At 38.8% G+C, this 19,386-nt stretch overlaps 1 protein-coding gene across 1 annotated transcript in view; it reads left to right on the top strand.

The window, feature by feature from the left end:
• LOC134804236 (protein sickie) overlaps positions 1 to 19,386 on the top strand; it is a 265,539-nt gene that overhangs the window by 243,925 nt on the left and 2,228 nt on the right. The window contains exons 21-31 of the mRNA XM_063777209.1: positions 5,518 to 5,697; positions 8,518 to 8,755; positions 10,124 to 10,269; positions 11,415 to 11,570; positions 14,796 to 15,096; positions 15,504 to 16,158; positions 16,372 to 16,527; positions 17,269 to 17,465; positions 18,039 to 18,147; positions 18,603 to 18,795; positions 19,160 to 19,318. Coding sequence (XP_063633279.1) covers positions 5,518 to 5,697; positions 8,518 to 8,755; positions 10,124 to 10,269; positions 11,415 to 11,570; positions 14,796 to 15,096; positions 15,504 to 16,158; positions 16,372 to 16,527; positions 17,269 to 17,465; positions 18,039 to 18,147; positions 18,603 to 18,795; positions 19,160 to 19,318 — 2,490 coding nt within the window. The remainder of the gene's footprint in view (positions 1 to 5,517; positions 5,698 to 8,517; positions 8,756 to 10,123; positions 10,270 to 11,414; positions 11,571 to 14,795; positions 15,097 to 15,503; positions 16,159 to 16,371; positions 16,528 to 17,268; positions 17,466 to 18,038; positions 18,148 to 18,602; positions 18,796 to 19,159; positions 19,319 to 19,386) is intronic.

Genomic DNA, 19,386 nt, shown 5'->3' with positions numbered 1-19,386 from the left:
ACGCATCAGAGATATATGAAAATTCCCATACAATAACATTTTGCGAACACTTAAACCGTGACAGGCGGTTTGGTGCAACCTAAGTACAGTTTAGTGAAAACAATTTGCGATAATAGTGAAATATTTGTTTATCTAGACAATCACCTATGATATCTCTTGACACAGGGATATTAGACTAGATATAAAAATTCGAAATCACTCTCCTTCTTGATTCGACTGGCAAATCATATTACTTTTTGGTAACCGGGTTTTTTAACTTTTAGACCCCGCTGAATCCGAATTTGCCGGTTGCTTAATCGAATTCTTGACCGGAAGTGAGATATTTGATATTAAAGGTCCCTTTTTTAGTTTTTCGTAAATAACTCCTAAACGGTGGAGCATAGCAAAAAATGTTCTTACACATAAGTAATCTGCATAAAATTGTCTACAAGAAAGATTCCGTACAATTTTTCGCTAGGAACAATATTCAAAGAGATATTAACGCGGGAAATTTAATTATAATCACTTCGAAGGCCCCTTGTTTTAGTTTTTCGTAAATAACTCGTAAACGGTGGCTAATATCAAAAAATCTTGTTAAACGTTAATAATCTACACAAAATTTTTACGAAAAAGATTTAGTACACTTTTCGCAGGAATCAATATTTAAAAAAGTAATAAAGAGGGAAAGTTAATTAAGTATAATAAGTTCTAAGATTCCTTGGTTTTACTTTTTCGTTAATAATTTGAAAAATATGACTCAAAGCAAAAATAAATCTTGCACATAAATAATAAACATAAAATTTCCTACAAGAAACATGTAGAACACTTTTCGCTAGGATCAATATTTAAAAAGACAAAGCTGCGGGAAAATTAATTATAATCAATTTTAAAGTACTTTTTTAGTTTTTTGTAAATAACTCGTAAACGGTGGCCCATAGCAAAATAGGTTTTGAAGAATAAATTATCTACATAAAATTTCCTCCAAAAAACATCTTGAACACTTTTCTCTAGGATCAATATTTAAAAGGATATTAAAGGAAGAAAGTTAATTACAATCAGTTCACAGGTCACTTTTTTTAGTTTTTCGTAAATAACTCCTAAACGTTGCAAAACAATATTATACATAAATATTGAACATAAAATTGTCCACAAAAAAGGTTCTGTACACTTCTTCGCTACGATCAATATTTAATGAGGTATTAAAGGGAGTAAGTTATTTATTATAATCAATTTCCAGGTCCCTATTTTTAGTTATCCGTAAATGACTCGTAAATGGTGGCCCATAGCAAAATAGGTTCTTAATGACCTTATGAATAAAATATCTCGAGTTATCAACTTCTTCCCGCCGTGTACCGAAGGGTCAATATTTAATGAGGTATTAAAGGGGGAAAGTTAATTATAATCAATTCTACACATTATTTAACTTTCCCGCTTTAATAGCTTTTTTTATGTCGATTATTTATTTACAAGAACATTAAGAACCTATTTTGCTATGGGCCACCGTTTACGAGTCATTTACGAAAAACTAAAAATAGGGACCTGGAAATTGATTATTATTAACTTACTCCCTTTAATACCTCATTAAATATTGATCTTAGCGAAAAAGTGTACAGAACCCTTTTTGTGGAAATTTTTATGTTCAATATTTATTGAACTATAAAAATATTTATGTTTTGCAACGGGCGAGTTATTTACGAAAAACTAAAAAAAAGTGACCGTAGCGAAAAGTGTTCTACATGTTTCTTGTAGGAAATTTTATGTTTATTATTTATGTATAAGATTTTTTTTGCTATGAGTCATACTTTACAAATTATTAACGAAAAAATAAAAACAAGGAATCTTAGAACTTATTATAATTAACTTTCCCTCTTTATTATTTTTTTAAATATTGATCCCTGCGAAAAGTGTACTAAATCTTTTTCGTACAAAATTTTGTGTAGATTAGAATTTATTATAATTAACTTTCCCTCTTTATTATCTTTTTAAACATGACCTACGAAAAAGTGTAGTGAATCTTTTTTGTACAAAATTTTGTGTAGATTAGTATCGTTTAACAACATTTTGTGATATTGGCCACCGTTTACGAGTTATTTACGAAAAACTAAAAAAGGGACCTTAGAAGTGATTATAATTAACTTTCCCGCGTTAATATCTCTTTTAATATTGTTCCTAGCGAAAAATTGTACGGAATTTTTCTTGTAGGCAATTTTATACAGATTACTTATCTAGTAGAACATTTTTGGCTATGAGCCACCGTTTAAAAGTTATTTACGAAAAACTAAAAAAAGGGACCTTTAGTATCAAATATCTCACTTCCGGTCAACAATTCGATCAAGCAACCGGCAAAATCGGAATTAGCGAGGTCTAATTAGGTTAAAATACCCGGTTGCCAAAAAGTAATATGATTTGCTAGTCGAAATCGAATTTTACAAAAATAAGACCAGTCTATATCGCTAGAGTATCTGAATAGGTACTTACACCTGTAAATCTTATCAATCTTCAGATAATTATGGATAACATTTTTGGTTTTTAGGGTTCCGTACCTCAAAAGGAAAAAACGGAACCCTTATAGGATCACTCGTGCGTCTGTCTGTCTGTCTGTCTGTCTGTCTGTCTGTCTGTCTGTCTGTCCGTCTGTCACAGCCGATTTTCTCCGGAACTACTAGACCAATCAAGTTGAAATTTGGTACACATATATAAGTTTGTGACCCAAATACGGACATGTAACGTAAACAAATGAATTTTAAACATGGGGGCCACTTTTGGGGGGTAAATGAAAAAATGAAAAAAAAAAAATTTTCAAACTATATCATGTTACATATCAAATGAAAGAGCTTATTGTAAGGATCTCAAATATATTTTTTTTATAATTTTCGAGTAAACAGTTTAGAAGTTATTCAAGAAAATAGGCAAAAAATGACCATTCCCCCCCCCTTATCTCCGAAACTACTAAGTCTTAAATTTAAAAAAAAATACATAAAATAGGTCTATACCTATAGATGACAGGAAAACCTATTAGAAATGTACAGTCAAGCGTGAGTCGGACTTAATTACAGTTTTTGATCCGACCCCTACGGATTTTTTAAAGAGATTTCACTCACGTTTCACATAAAAAATACATTGTTAACAGTGCCGGATTACTTAGAGTAGTAGTTTTCTTAGAGTAATTGGTGATAATTTTCTGATAAGATAATCATTTTAAATATTTAACGGTCTTACCTACTTACGAGTAATTGTAAGGTCAAATTAAAAATAATGTTTAAAAAAATATGTTAAATTCAGAGTTAGCTCAAAGTTTTTTGTACTCGTCGACTTTAATGGTTGAATTAATAAAGACTTTGTAACCAATAAGCAAAACAAGCACGTGCTTACGGCACCACGTTCAGGGAGGGCACCAAAATGCCAGGTTGAAAAAGGTGAACAAATTTTAAAATTAGGGACAGACACATCGTTTTTACCACACGATTTTTTTAGCTGTCCAAAAGCTAATTTGCAAAAATAATGGCGCGTAATTCTTTGGGAAACAATCGGTAGCAGTAGAAGAGTCGTGATTACATGCATAGATTCGATTTCAACCCACTCTTTTGCGGTTCGGCGTTAGGTCTTATGCGAGTCCTTCTGCCTTACGGCAAAGTTGATCTTCTGCCTTAATTACACTTGGGCGTGGATCCAAATCCAAGCTTTCCTCTTTCGCAGCTGGGCCTACTGCCTTTCTCACACTTCGCCAATTCAATTCCAAGCTCTCTGCTTTCTTGCATATTTTATGCATGAAAACAACCTCGCTGAGACCCTTAAATATCGAGCCCTATGCGAAGCTAGGCTGATAGAAAACTGTCCCATCCCTTCTCTGTATGAAATCCTGGATTCGCGCCTGGTTGGGACTAAAACTAAAATTGCGTTTTTATATCGAAAAATTTTCGCGCTCGCTTCGCTCGCGTTTTCAATTACTTTATAAGGTATGATAAAGGTGACATTCGGGTGGCGACTGCAGCAACATTACTCTGTTGCAACGTTACTGCTGCAGTACTGTCAACTTCCGTGATAAAATGATGTGACTGATTTCCATACTAAAAGTAAAAATGTACAACTGTCTATCATATTGCGTTTTTATATCGAAAAATTTCCGCGCTCGCTTCGCTCGCGTTTCTATTACTTTCTACGCTATGATAAAGGTGACATTCGGGTGGCGACTGCAACAGCATTAGGTACTCTGTTGCAACATTACTGCTGCGGCACTGTCAATTTTCGTGATAAAATGATGTGACTGATTTCCATTCTCAGCTGTAATGCGGCAATGAACTTCTCTCAATTTACCAAAAAATCAATGTAATCTTGATGACCCTAGGGAGAGGGGGCATCAAAATATCTTAATCCGGCACTGATTGTTAATAATTGTGTAATATACGGAACCCTTGGAACGCGAGTCCGACTCGCACTTGGCCGGTTTTTTCAAGTTGGTGTGCGCATCCTCGACATTATGCGTACTACCTACTTTACTTCCTTAAATAATTGTGTGTGTGTAAACTTCGATAGATATAAAATTTCCTCGACCATTTGCGGACAACCCCATAGATATGCCTCTATTTGCTAAAATAATTTTTGTTTCATTTTTATAATCACAAAGTTCTAAGTAGCTGAAACAGCAAAACTACTCTTACGAATTTTTTACTAAAATGTATTTGACAAATATTTAAGTAAATTTTACCCTTATTCATAAATATTGGAAAGCTACGGCCTATAAAATAAATAATTGTCATGAAATGAGCAGTGAGGCTCTGAGTCTCCATTTGCATCCAATTGGCCATCAATGGATCTGTTCTCGTTCCACTTTCGACGTCGTCGTGTCTCTAGCATTGACAAGTGACAAGACACACGCATCTGTCTCACATAATGATTGATGATAACTATTAAACATTAAAATAAAGGGTAAAAACCCTATACAGATTTTTATCGAAAAAACCTCAGCTGAATTCGGGGAACTTAATAAAATATGTTAATAGCTATAAATAAGCAAGAATACGTTTTTACAATCTATATGCCGCCGTCTTATGCCTATTTCTTTATTATAAATATGTAGGTAAGTACAAGATGTACCTTCTAGATTCAGTATATCGCTTATTACAGGAATAAACACTTTATATATTATCTAAGTCTTTAAAAATATCTATGAGTACATCAAACTTTAGAGCAAGCATTAATACCTGTGGCAAATTACAATCGAGTTGTTGACGTAACAATACATATAAACATACGCTTACTATTACGCTTATATACGCTTAGTATGTATCCAGTATCCGTACCACGAGTTTGACACTGACATTTTCACTTGCGACTGCGTAACCTAACTAATATTGCATCTCCGTCGTACTGACATTGGTGCAAGCGAGATGCACTGCGTATGAGTTGACGCATTCGCTAGCGTTTAGAGTCGCGTAAAACTCATGGTGAGGGTACAGTCCTACGGTCGCCAGTGACGTCCACTATTAGATTTTTTCCAGTCATTTGAGACTAATGGTGCTAACCCTACTCTTTTCTTAGGCTGAAAAACAGCAAGAGCCGGCAGCACCTCAAACCCAGCAGAGTTCGCCGCAGCGCTTGGCACAAACCGGGAACGGAGCGATCACTCGACACCTCTCCACCGACAGCGTGTCGAGCATCAACAGCCTCAGCAGCGGTTCTTCGGCGCCGCACGATAAGAAGCATAAGAAGAAAGGATGGGTAAGTACTCGCATGATTTGCATTCGTCGTATTTTACTCGTTAACTATTGGCAAAATTAAAAAAAAAACCGCTAGTTTGAGCCTCGCTTGCGCTTGATAGAGCAAAAAAAGCTCTACGAAATAAATACAAATCGAAGATGTAAAATTATGAATCGTGTAAGATACATTGCCAACAGTGTAGGTATGTGTCCTTTACATTTCTTCACAACAAACATTTTTTATTTCTTTTTTGTCTACAAATAAGATATTACCAAATTTTAGAACCATTTGACATAATTCTACGAATCAACAAAAATAATACTTTAAACTAGTAGAATCATACAAACAAACCAAACCAAAAGTATACAGCTAAGATACGCGACAGCCGCGATACCTTCATACTGGTACGTGCCCCGGCCGCCGCGTTGGTCAACGACACCTTCTCGTAACTCATGAGGCCCTGGTACTTGCTCCGCACTAAATTAAATTTTTAGACGGTTGTTTTCTCGATTTTGCCCATCGAAGCCTATGGAGACTAACAAACAACACTAGGTGGTTTTCGTAGTCTATGGATGTTGCTATATTAAGGGTGTCACATGCGCGTTTCTGACTTATGAACCAATTGTTTATACTATACAACCTAAAATAAATAATTCATTTGAGCTATGGTTTTGTTTCGTCCTCTTGATCGCGGCAAGCTGTGATTGGTCAATTTCATTATAGTTGACTAAACTGTATCGAAATGAATATTATAGTCGAGTTGGGAGCCCATACATTAAAAATACCCAATTGAAATTTGGTATAAGAAATCTTAATTCATGAATTACAGTCGACGAGTAGAAAAACATCATTTAGAGGTCGTCGAGGTATGAATCATTAACAAACAAGTTCAAGTTTGGCACATAAATGTGACGTCCCACGGTCAAAGGTACCTTATGGCGGGTATGGAGTTATGCATACCCCAGTAATCTACAATAAATAAGCTATCGATAACACAAAAGATCAACCTTCTAGGTTGCGTAGTTACAGAGATATGATTTTTTGAAAATAATGTTGTGAAATGAGCAACTTTACGATAGAGAAGTTTTAAGTTTAGCCGCCTAAAAAATTATGTTCCTGAAGTAAGTTACATAGTTCAGTACAAATAATAATACCTTATATATCTGAGATTAAAAAAATATTGCGACTTGTTCTGTAATGGAAATAGAAACTTTTGATATCGACTGATTTATGTGTATACTAACCAATCTCTTGAAAATAAAGTTTTATTTCATTTTCACGATTGATTGCAATGAGCTCTCAAGATTTAAATTTTATCTATTAGAAAACGACACTGACAGACAGTTTAAGCAAAAAACAATACCGATTTAGAGGTGAAAATGTATTTTCTGACTTTTTCATATAAAATCACAAAATTGAATATTTTTACTTTTAATGTGACACACAATCAATTTTTCTGAGCACATATGAAAGAAATTCTGTCATTCAAATGAAATAAATCCTAAAACCCCAACTAAATACTATATTTAACCCCTTATGCCACTTTAAACTTACATAACAATAACAGTATTTGCTCCATACATTTACGAAAAGGTACCTTATGGAAATAAATCTAATAATACATCACTACAAAATATCAATCATATTACAGTTTATCTTTTATGAATAGAAAATATTAATTTACATTAAACTGCCCCAACTTTAATTAGTTCTTCGTCATAATAATCTTAAAAAGACCAATAATTTGTATGTAATGAAAAGGTACCTTGTGATTAAGTTACATGATGAGGCATAATGATGATGGAACAGTTAGGATAAACTAATAATATTTTGGGGTTAAGATGGTATAAATCGTCTATTTCTTATCAATAATATATTTCGGTTGCTATTGAAGATAAGCGGCATTGAGGTTCAATGACCTCAGATATTCCATAAGGTAATGCGTCGGGTATTGGCATTTTTCAGCAAACCAATGGCTGATTTACTGCATGCGACCAAACCAAATGAAGATTATTCTAGTTAAGAAAGACTTGACGAGAGTAACTTTGGTATAATAGCAGGCTACTTGGATTTGTGATGTCGGTCTATGTACGGTTATAATATTTGCGAGGCGCCCCAACCAGAACTGAAATTATCAAATTAGTTTTGCAGAATGCTAATACAGTTCTCTACCAAACTTCTTTTCCCGTATTGACTAGTTTTTTTGGGAATTTTCAATCTTTTTTCCATAAGGTACCTTTTCTACTAAACTCTGAGACGACATTACTAGGCTTATAACTAACTTATAACAAAAATAAAAACAGGTAAACAAACGTTACGCATTAAGGTTTCAGATCACACAATAAAAAAATATTGAGCATTTTTTCACCTCTTTACAAAACATTTCATATCTCCGAAACTAGAAACCCTCATAAGGTACCTTTTCCGTGGAACGTCACAAATTACTATTTCATAATATAAGTGGGGAGAGTGGGAAGGTATACTTTTTTTTCTCCATACAAAGTTGGATCGCCTTATTACATAATGAATGCAATGAAACACCATTTAAAGCAAGATTTTTCAGTTCCTTGGACAAATGAAAATAATATATGTACCCCTCGACTGGATCCGGCCACTTTACCTATGCTTGATCAAAGCCGTTTGATGGTTTGGTGCAGTTCATGCAGGCAATATTTATTGCCTGCAGCATGATGTTTCTATTTATAGCCATAAGCGACTAATCATTTTGTTCTTTGTACATACATACGTTAAAATTCTTTCTAATGCGATTAAGCGTGAGTGAATCCCTATGCGTCAATTAAGCTTGACTTGTATATAATTTACTTTCGATATTGTTGACAGCTGCGTTCATCATTTACGAAAGCTTTCTCTCGAAACGCGAAGATATCTAAAACGGCGAAGCACTCGTCGCTCGGGCAACTGTCGTCTCAGGACAGCTCATCGGGCTCCCATCACTACGACGATCCACACACGATCCGCGAGGGGAGCAACGAGAACAGTTTAGAACATTCCCATGAGGCGCTCCCAGAGGCGAAGGACAAGCCGGCGTGTCCGCAGGCCCTCGCGGAACAAACCAAAGGTAAACAAATAAACATCAAGTCGGCGTGACCGCCGTGTCATGACACGAGTTGACAACTTGACGTGCCCTCCGGCCAATGATGGAAATAGCGAGGTGGATATGGCAATGCGCTTCGTCATTATTACCTTTGGGTTTATGTCCGAAAGTGGACGTCACAAATGCTGCGATGATATTGTTTCGAAATGGATTTCGTGCAGATTTATATTTGTTAGTTACTATTAGATAGATGGATAAAGGGGAAGAAGCTTAAACATTCCTGGTCAACCCAGAATGAGTAATTTTATAAATATAACCATAGCACATTTGGCGTACAATGACACATTAACACAGACCTAAACTCCGAGCTATTGCTATCCGAGTTATTGTATTTATTAGATAAGTAGGTAATATGTATTTTTTGATCGATTAGCATTTAGCCAGTCTTAGCTTCTGGGGACCAGTACATACTTAAATTACGGGTTGCCGTACTGTGAAAGCGCAAAACCCGTGGAGTTATAAACCTCCGTTAACAAATCAGATTTAAAAAAACTAAGTGTGAGCCACAATTACACACAACACAATTACGATGTGAGTTCGGGTTTTGAGAGAGTGCTCGAGCGGCGACAGGCCGCGGTCGTGCCTCGCGGACACCACCATATAGATATTAAAATAATACAGTTTACGTCCCTGTTAGGTAAACAATAGCCAACAAGGTTTCAGTGAAAATGGGTTGCCAAAGTGAAAGTCAAGAGTGGGGTGAACATTTGCACTTTACCTACTTAGCTCTTGAATTTTGTAACCACTTTGTTTTCCACAGCCAAAATAGCGAAACTGCTTACAGTTTCGATATGCGACTAAGTCTATTCATACGTATGTCACATGCGTTTTACTCAGAAACTATAACACAATGTCATGTTTTTTTTTATAAAGGTGTATCATCTGAGTCGTTGTATAGGTTAATAAATCCAATCATGCTTTTTCGAAAGCAATCAGTCCGAAATTGTAAACAAAACTGCGTGCTCTTTATAAAAAAACACGCTATGATTGACTAAAAAAGCTTGTTTTAGAGGTCAAGTGGCCCTTCTTATAATGACTGTGGAAAATAAACCTTAAAAAAAATGCGAATTTGTTCACCTGTTAAATAAAAAGATTATCATTAATTTCCTCTTGTACCTAATAATGTCTTGAATTACCTACTTATGATTTTATGATAGTTATGATTGTCATACCTTTCACATCATAATAAGATGTGTATTAGATTGCCATTGGTCCATATTCCATAAAAAAACAAGAATATGACACAATTCTAGGGATTGACAGGGCAAGCTATGCTGTCGCCATCTGTAAAATACTTCGACCGGCCAACCCCATTAGCTATTACTGTAACAGATAAACCACCAGAAGAGTCAGTGTTGGTGGACGAGCTGAAGCGGCAGCTGCGAGAGAAAGACCTGGTGCTGACGGATATCCGGCTCGAGGCGCTCAGCTCGGCGCACCAGCTGGAGAGCCTCAAGGACACCGTCATCAAGATGCGGGTATGTTTAGCTATGTTACTGCTACAGTCCGACAATGAAGAGTAGAAAATAATGCGGTCGGCATTAAACGTAAGCAACCAACTGTCTCAACCAACCATCGTGGATATCCACCATCCTTAAATATACCCATTTATATAACTTATAAGCGCCTTGGGACTGTAAGCGTATTTATGAATAAATTGATTAATAATAAGCCAGGAAAAGATTATATAATTATAATGCGCAATGTGCTTTCATTTACAGTAGTAGGTAGTACGTGCGTCTTTTCTACCGTATAAGTGCATTCTGCTCCTAGCCATATCATGCCATATCAATGGAACAATATTTGATTGTTATTATAAGTATTAAGTACTAACTTTACAATAATTTAATTTGCAAGATATGAAATATTTTAATCCCGCTTTATTTCATTTTTACTCTTTATTATTGGTCTGTAGTTGCTAATTCCGTTATCTTACCTAATGTGTAGGTACCTAATTCCAATCATTCACCATTCGATCCATTCGCATCTCAAAACTGTTTGACCTATGCACCTGTACAGAACCGATAATGAAAATAGCGACAGTATTCAAACATAGAACGTTAATAATAAACTGTAAGTAATTGAAATCACCACTTTCGTTTGCAATCATTAGAACCATCTGCGCGGATAAAAGCTTTCAGAATAGAAATAGGTCATTATTGCAGATAAACGTATGCGCCTATAGCTTGATATCATTGAACGCATTGAACCATACTGCGCGCAGATGTTCGATCTCGATCTAGTCTACTTAGACTAAAACGAGAATACCGGTAGCCATGCGAGTTCACGGGGCCCGGCCCTGTTATGTGGTCCGGAAAGAACACAATACGAGACCGTATGTGTCTCGTTTTCAAACTTCAATGCTACTTTGGTCCTATGCCTACGTATATACGTGTCGTCTATGTATTCGTAATGCTTAATAATTGCGAAATGTAAGTCAAGACAAAAATATTGTATTTATTGTGTTTATCCGGACTTACCTACTCGTAATAATCGATTACGTCGAAATTCAATTGTCAACTTAGGTAGTTAGGTAACTCTAGTTACCTTAACTGATTCGTTTCATCGAACTTGTAGATGAAGATAAGATATAGACTGGTTTTAAACTAGTAAAATGTTCCAGAACGAGATGCTGAACCTGAAACAGAACAACGAGCGGCTGCAGCGGCTAGTGACGTCGCGCTCGCTCGCCGGCAGCCAGAGCTCGCTCGGCACGGGCGGCTCCGCCGTCGAGGACCCGCGCCGCTTCAGCCTCGCCGACCAGGCCAGCATGCACCAGGTATACTAATGTTGTACAACGAGATTGAACCTGAAACAGAACAACGAGCGGCTGCCGCGGCTAGTGACGTCGCGCTCGCTCGCCGGCAGCCAGAGCTCGCTCGGCACGGGCGGCTCCGCCGTCGAGGACCCGCGCCGCTTCAGCCTCGCCGACCAGGCCAGCATGCACCAGGTATACTAATGTTGTACAACGAGATTGAACCTGAAACAGAACAACGAGCGGCTGCCGCGGCTAGTGACGTCGCGCTCGCTCGCCGGCAGCCAGAGCTCGCTCGGCACGGGCGGCTCCGCCGTCGAGGACCCGCGCCGCTTCAGCCTCGCCGACCAGGCCAGCATGCACCAGGTATACTAATGTTGTACAACGAGATTGAACCTGAAACAGAACAACGAGCGGCTGCAGCGGCTAGTGACGTCGCGCTCGCTCGCCGGCAGCCAGAGCTCGCTCGGCACGGGCGGCTCCGCCGTCGAGGACCCGCGCCGCTTCAGCCTCGCCGACCAGGCCAGCATACACCAGGTATACCGTCATTATAGCCAACTTTGCCCGCTTTTATTGAAAAAACACGAAATTCTCAAAAAAAATATATCACATCATATGACTTTTTTTTGCTCAGCACGTCCATAGTGATAAAACGCATCAGTTTAATTGAAGGAAAAAAATTTAATCATGTTTTTATCACTTTTTTGGCGTTTTAGAGGGCGGGCAAGGATATCCGGGGTTTGAGCCAACTTTGCCCACGTCAATTTGGTGCTCAAATACAGCTCGTATGATGATGATGTCTAAGGAAAATTTAAAGGTTTTGGGCAATCCTACCGTTTCCTGTTAATAGCTTGGCGATAAGTGTAAAAACTTTTGAATAAATTTGGTAGGCAATTTTACCTACCCGTTTTTGGCCATTTCCATACAAGACTCACCTAAGCATTTTACAAAGGCTAGGGTTGTCACTTTAGAGATAACCTGTTACAATAGTTTAATGGCCTAAATTATGAGTTTTGCTGTATTTTTCATGCGTTAAAGGGATAAAACATCTTATTAAAGGATAATAAGACCAATCACATGCAGTATATTTTTATAAACTTACTTTAGTGTACAAACATAACCTTCTTTTACTTGCTAAGTTGGGTAAATTTGTCAAAAGTGACAACCCTAAGCCGTTTTTGGTGGTGGGCAATGTTGGCATCCATAGGTCTGTAAATTACCGGATTACATTGCCCACCGCCAAAACGTTTGTGTCTTTAGGCCTTTTTAGATTAAACCTCAATGGACATAATCTATGCTTCATGTTTTATAACTGAAACCCGGAAATATTTGTCAAAGGGTTCTCAATTTTTTTCTACATGCCTTCATTTTTCTACAATTTTTTGCCCGCCGAAATATACCCTATATTTGACAACTCGCTGAAAATTCACAAGTCAAGTTGTGCACATGTTAGGTATATAGTTTTGTCATAAATTTAACTTCTTTTCTGCTAAAAATAGCAGGGTGGCCATAAGTTTTTAAAATTTTTCTACATTAACGAATTTGATTAAAATTGTCGTTTTGGGCAAAGTTTCCCCTGGTGGCAAAGTTGGCTATATTGACGGTACTAATGTTGTACAACGAGATTGAACCTGAAACAGGACAACGAACGGCTGCTACTGAGACTTTTTCACACCTGTCCTGTTCCCAGTGGTAATAACAATCCTCTACACAAATAATAACGCTCAATATTAGTGAATCCAACCTTTTATATTTTTAAATTTTTTATATTGTATGGACCATAACCATGTTTGCGATTAAGAAAAATAATACTTACTTTTTAGAAATGTTCGATCATTTTCGAACCATGTTTGAAATACATATATATATAAGTATATATGTCGCTGAAATTATAGCTTTTCTGTAATAGGTACTCAAGTCTAGATAATCTCAGTTCAATGCAAATCCAGCTGTTAAGTGGTATCCGTCGGCTAACAGTATAGGTACACAAAAATGCGACCATATAGTGTTACCGCTGGTAGGTACGCTTTTTAATGTTTCCTAATATTTGTCTACATTCGTAATAAAGATATCATAGCATTTACGAGACAACTTTAATTATCTCAAAGTAATAAACAGCTCGCTCCATAAACGTTCCGTTGTATTATAAACTCTCTAGAAACTCGTCAGAAAGCGGTCCTCTGTTAAAATGGCGACACAGTAGTATTTAATGAAGAAAATTACTAATCTGGTGTCAATACCAGACTAGTGAATGATTCACTATACAATATACTACAAATCGATCTGGCTTCACCTCGTCTTATCAGAGACGTGTATCTCTGAGGAACATTATGAGGAAAAGTGGCAATTGAAAGCTAACATGGTAATGTGCGAATAGGAAAAGCGGTTCAATTTCCATCTTACATGCAAATGCGGTTATATTAAACCGTAAATTAGCTTAAAGTTATATTATTCCACTTGTTTTTATGTTATGTATAGAAATTTTCTATAAAATGACATTAAAGCATTTAATTATCAGCTCTATCTTCTAGATATTAATGTATAGGAAAAGTAAAATTGTAATTATTGAATCATAAACTTCATTTTATGGTACATAGGTATCACTACACCTTATAAAACGAAGTCCCCCGCTGCGTCTGTCTGTGTGTTTGTATGCTCGCGATAAACTCTGAAACTAATACTGAACGGATTTTCATGCGGTTTTCTCCTATCAATAGAGTGATTCTTGAGGAAGGTTTAGGTGTATAATTGTTTAATTCGTGCTGAGCTGGGGCGGGTCGCTAGTTATTAATAAGGTGAAAATATTGTGTTCTGTATAAATGCCATCCAAACTTTAGAACAGGAAACATCTGCACCGCGCGGTTATAAAATACGTTAATATCAACGACCCAAGGCTGGTTTTATCAAACTTAACTTCGATAAAAGTTTTGTGCATGGAAAGTTATCTTTCGCTATCATAAAGAGTAAAGCAATAGCGTAATTTAATGTATACAGCTACATACATCTACGATGGCTGTGTTTACCATCGTACGTTTTTATGTGTTAAATAAACCTTTCCAACCTTGGCTTTGGATTCTGGCTCGTAGCAAATTGATATTGGTGAAAAACAGCAATGTCATACATAAATGTAGGTAGATAATCAGAGGGTTAATGTACCTTAGCCCAATATTATTGGTGTTTTGGAGAGAGCATGTGCTCAACAGCCCGTCGTAGGACGTAGACTAATGATAACGATTTTTTATCCCACAGGCCACCATCGACATCCACTCCCAGCCACTAGAGCTCGACTTCAACTGCATAGCTTCCACTCCCACCATGGATTTTGCCAAGAAAGGCTCGCCCAAGTCTAGCATGGTCGAGCCTATATACGGCAACAAGGCTTCTTGCGAGCTGACCGAGAACGAAGCGCTGCTGGGGCTGAATGGGGCCGCTGATATATTCACTAATGGACTGAACAGCGAGCGGCTTAGCGGCGATTACGATATTAACACGGTACTGCCGCCGCCGAAGAGCCGCGAGCTAGCCATCGGGGAGAGTTATTCCGATATAGGTAAGCATAACGCTCTTATGTTAATTGGACTTTCCAACCCACAGTAAAATGTAATTGAAATAAATGACAATTGCTCTTATAATTTATAATTTAATGACTGATGCTTGTGGATCGGAACGTTTGTGCATAAGTGCGTCCAGTTATATGCTAATAGATGGATAGCAAGCTTACACTGTTTAGCGAAAGTAAAATACAAAGCGTAAAAGTTCAGAATGTCTCAACGTAGCAGTGGCATGCCAGTAGGCATCACGTGAAGTAGCTGTTATGAAATAAAGTAAGTTACTAAAAATAATAATTTGGATCTGAAGATATGTTCGACTTCTTGTGTTTGGTGCCTAGATATCGAGGTACTTTTCTATTTATATAAGCTATCTATTTGCGAATAATGCAGTGTTATTACTTTTCAGGTGTAGCGGACAGTCAGGGCGACACGACAGACGGAAAGAAAATAGCAATAGCAGTATATTTAGGACAGCCAGAGACATTCCAAAGATATTTCGAAGAAGTACAAGACACGCTCACCGAATCTGAATGCAGGTTTTATGCGAAACAGTCTGCCAGCGGGTACAACAACCACTTCGAGAAGCAGCCGAGTTTCGACTCGCCGCGACTCTCGCAGAATCACAGCCCCGAGGCGGAGCCCCAAGACTACCCGCACTCTATAAACAAGTCCAACACCAACAGCCTCAAAAGCAATAAATCTGCTCACAGCACCTCATACAAAAACGTATATAATAGCGACTCGACAATAAACTGCAACGAGTACACGATAGCGTACACGTACATATCCGGCAAGACGACTTGGCAGAACTTAGATTACATAGTTAGGAAGACTTTCAAAGACTATCTCTCAAGGATAGATCCTGGGACGAATCTCGGGCTGAACACCGACTCGATAACGTCGTACCACCTGGGAGAGGCCACGAGGGGGCCCGAGATCGGGTTCCCGGAGCTGCTGCCGTGTGGGTACATCATCGGGACGGTGAACACGCTGTACATTTGCCTGCAAGGCGTTGGAAGCTTAGCGTTCGACAGCCTTATACCAAAAAATATTATGATTAGGTGAGTTTTAAGTTGTTTCAAGTTTGATCTTATCTGAAGAAAGCCCGAAACATGTTAGTTTGTACAGATACAAAAAAGTCTTCAAGTGGTTTTTTCTCACTTTGGACACAGCAACATAAACTCGAAAAAAACTCTTGTTTCGAGAATGCTTTCTGTGGAATCGTAGTTTTTCTATACTTCATCACTCATCACTAAACTTGCATAATTATTCAGGTACGTGTCGCTGTTATCGGAGCACAAGCGGGTGATCCTCTGCGGGCCAAGCGGAACGGGCAAGTCGTACTTGGCCGCCAAGCTAGCCGAGTTTTACGTGCAACGGAACGGCACCGAGCGCCGCGGGAACCCCGCTGAAGCCGTTGCCACCTTTAAGTACGTGTATCGCACTTTACTTACATTCAATAAATAATGTGAGATTCCAGATGCTGATTTTGGAACGTAAGTGAGTGAGGTTTAGGCAACACTCGTTCTGCAACGCATGAAAATAATGACGCTCGCACTTGCTTTGGGGCTATTCATAAATTACGTCATTTCAAATTAGGACGACGTAGGAGGAAACGGGGTCATTCGAAGCATGATTTTTGGATGATTTTAGGGGGGGGGGGGGGGTCCAAAATTGTCAAAAATCGATGACGTAATTTATGGACAGCCCCTTTACAATCAGATATTTCCTTACGTCCAAGTTACCAGTGCGTGGTAATTTAAATACCTACCAGTACTTTCACAAATTGAAGACGCACAGGGGGCCGATTTTTGAATTTCGACTACTCGATTTTTTCAATTTTTCGATTTCATTAAATAATATCTCCACTACTAGGCATTTAAATTTTACTAATAGAATTGAAATCGAGTGGTCAATACCAATAGATTCCAAATTTCGATCGCTCGTATTTCAAAAATTAGCATTTCGCCGTTTTCCACCGATTTTCGAGTGACGAAATGGAGCGATCGAATTTCAAAAATCGGCCCCCTGGTTCTTGGTCGAATGTGCGACGGCCTTAGAGTGCGCAAATATCCACACGCGTATCATTCGCACTATGTTCTTCAACAGTTTTGAAATTTCATAAAGATTCGACTAATGTAAATATTAAAAATTCTTTATTTCACTATCAGTGTGGACCGCAAATCGTGTATCGAGCTGCGCGCGTACCTGGCGAACATCGCGGAGCAGTGCGGCGCGGCGGCGGCCGGCGAGGAGGCGGCGCTGCCATCGGTGGTGGTGCTCGACAACCTGCAGCACGCGTCCGGCCTCGGCGACGCGTTCGCGGGGCTACTGCCGCCTGACAACAGGAACATGCCTGTTATTATTGGTAATTATTTTTTAGCCCAATCCCTCTTCTGCATGAGAGGCCTGTGCCCGAAAGTGGGACGTATAGGCTGACTTTGTTATTATCATAGGTCGCCTCATTTTCCAAAAAAAAAAAAAGTTTAGTCCAATCCGGAAGATAGCATGAAACTTGTCATACGTGATAAGATGCTTCTCCTTTATTCTTTACCTAAGGGTGGTATTCCACCTATCTAATTTCTTTGTCCAATATTTATTTTGTCTCAGATTTTGCTTAATGTGAGAGTTTGACGCAATGACATTGGACCAAGATATTGGACAGTTGAGATACCACCCTAACCTACACAAGCTACACGCATGCCAAGTTGTAAGCTTTCTTCCTGTTTGGGACTACGTATACTTTGAACTTACGAGTTGGACTATTATAAATCATCGTATTTCTAACGTTGTTCCTGCTTCTGCCGCAGCTTCCAATGGACATAGAAAACTTATATCAAGAATTTTCTCCCTATACAACTCAAAGAAATGAAATAGAACGATCTTGAGACAGTCTAATTTGATTCGTCCTATTTGTATCACATCAAATTTATTATCATAGGAACGATGTCTCAGGCGACGTGCAACACGACGAATCTTCAGCTGCACCACAATTTCCGATGGCTGCTCACCGCCAACCACATGGAGCCTGTGAAAGGATTTTTAGCCAGGTAAAGGGATAACTTTTTTAACCTGAATTCATTCACCGTTTGAGCCGCCAAGCGTCACTACTCCGTCGTTTAAATTCTTAGTTAAATCCTTAGATAAGATACACACAAAACACTATACTGTGCATATTCAGCACTAGCTTATATTATAACTAATATTGAACATACATTTTCATGCCCCATTAATCAATACAAAATTAGGCTACTAATGTTAACTGACAGTCCCTCGTAAGTGCGCACTCACGCAAGGATATTCTGGCACCATCGAGATCAGGACTCGAGTGTCGACTGCGAGACGTCGGCGAGATGCAGATATATTCATGACGACGTAACGTTACCTATGTCGTCTTAACATATCACTCGAGAATTAATACGTAGCTTTAACACACAAAAACATTAACAAAACGTGTACGTATTATTCTTAAACACGAGTGTACGAGTATTTATATTCGTTATAGATACCTCCGCCGCAAGCTATTCTCGCTAGAGCTACGCTTAGGGCGGCGCGAGCCCGCGCTGGCCGCGGTGCTGGAGTGGCTGCCGGGCGTGTGGTCGACGCTCAACGCGTTCCTCGAGGCGCACTCCTCCAGTGACGTCACCGTCGGCCCGAGGCTCTTCCTCGCTTGCCCTATGGATCTGGATGCTAGTCAGGTAAACTTGCTTAATCATGCTAAGCAATGTGATCATAATAAAATCATCTTTATCTACTTAAGAAAGACTTTTTTTATGTACTATATCGGTGGCAAACAACCATACGGCCCGCTTGATGGTAAGCAGTATCCGCAGCCTATGGACGGCTGCGTCTCCATGGTCGGCAACTGCATGCGCGTTGCCGACCCTAACACTCCGCACCCTAGCTCTGGTAACCTTACTCACCTGCAGGAACACAACACTATGAGTAGGGTCTAGTGTTATTTGGCTGCGGTTTTCTGTAAGGTACTTCCCCAGTTGGGCTCTGCTCAGATCTGGAATTTAAACCCCATTGCCACACACATGTAACTTCTGTCCTTTGCAGGCGTGGTTCGCGGACGTATGGAACTACAGCATAGTGCCGTACGCGTCGGAGGCGGTGCGCGAGGGCGTGGCGCTGTACGGCCGGCGGCGGCACGCGGCCGTCGACCCGCTGCAGCACGTCAAGTCAAGCTACCCGTGGCGGGAGCCGAACCACTCGCACGTGAGTACTAACACCCTTTACGGTTCCGTTACTTACACTGTCTTGGTCCCACACTGGCTGTTATATAA

The sequence above is a fragment of the Cydia splendana genome, chromosome Z (assembly GCF_910591565.1).
Source record: "Cydia splendana chromosome Z, ilCydSple1.2, whole genome shotgun sequence".
Taxonomy (NCBI): Eukaryota; Metazoa; Arthropoda; class Insecta; order Lepidoptera; family Tortricidae; genus Cydia; species Cydia splendana.
The sequence above is the reverse complement of the archived record's forward strand: the minus strand, read 5'-3'. Positions and strand labels throughout refer to the sequence as shown.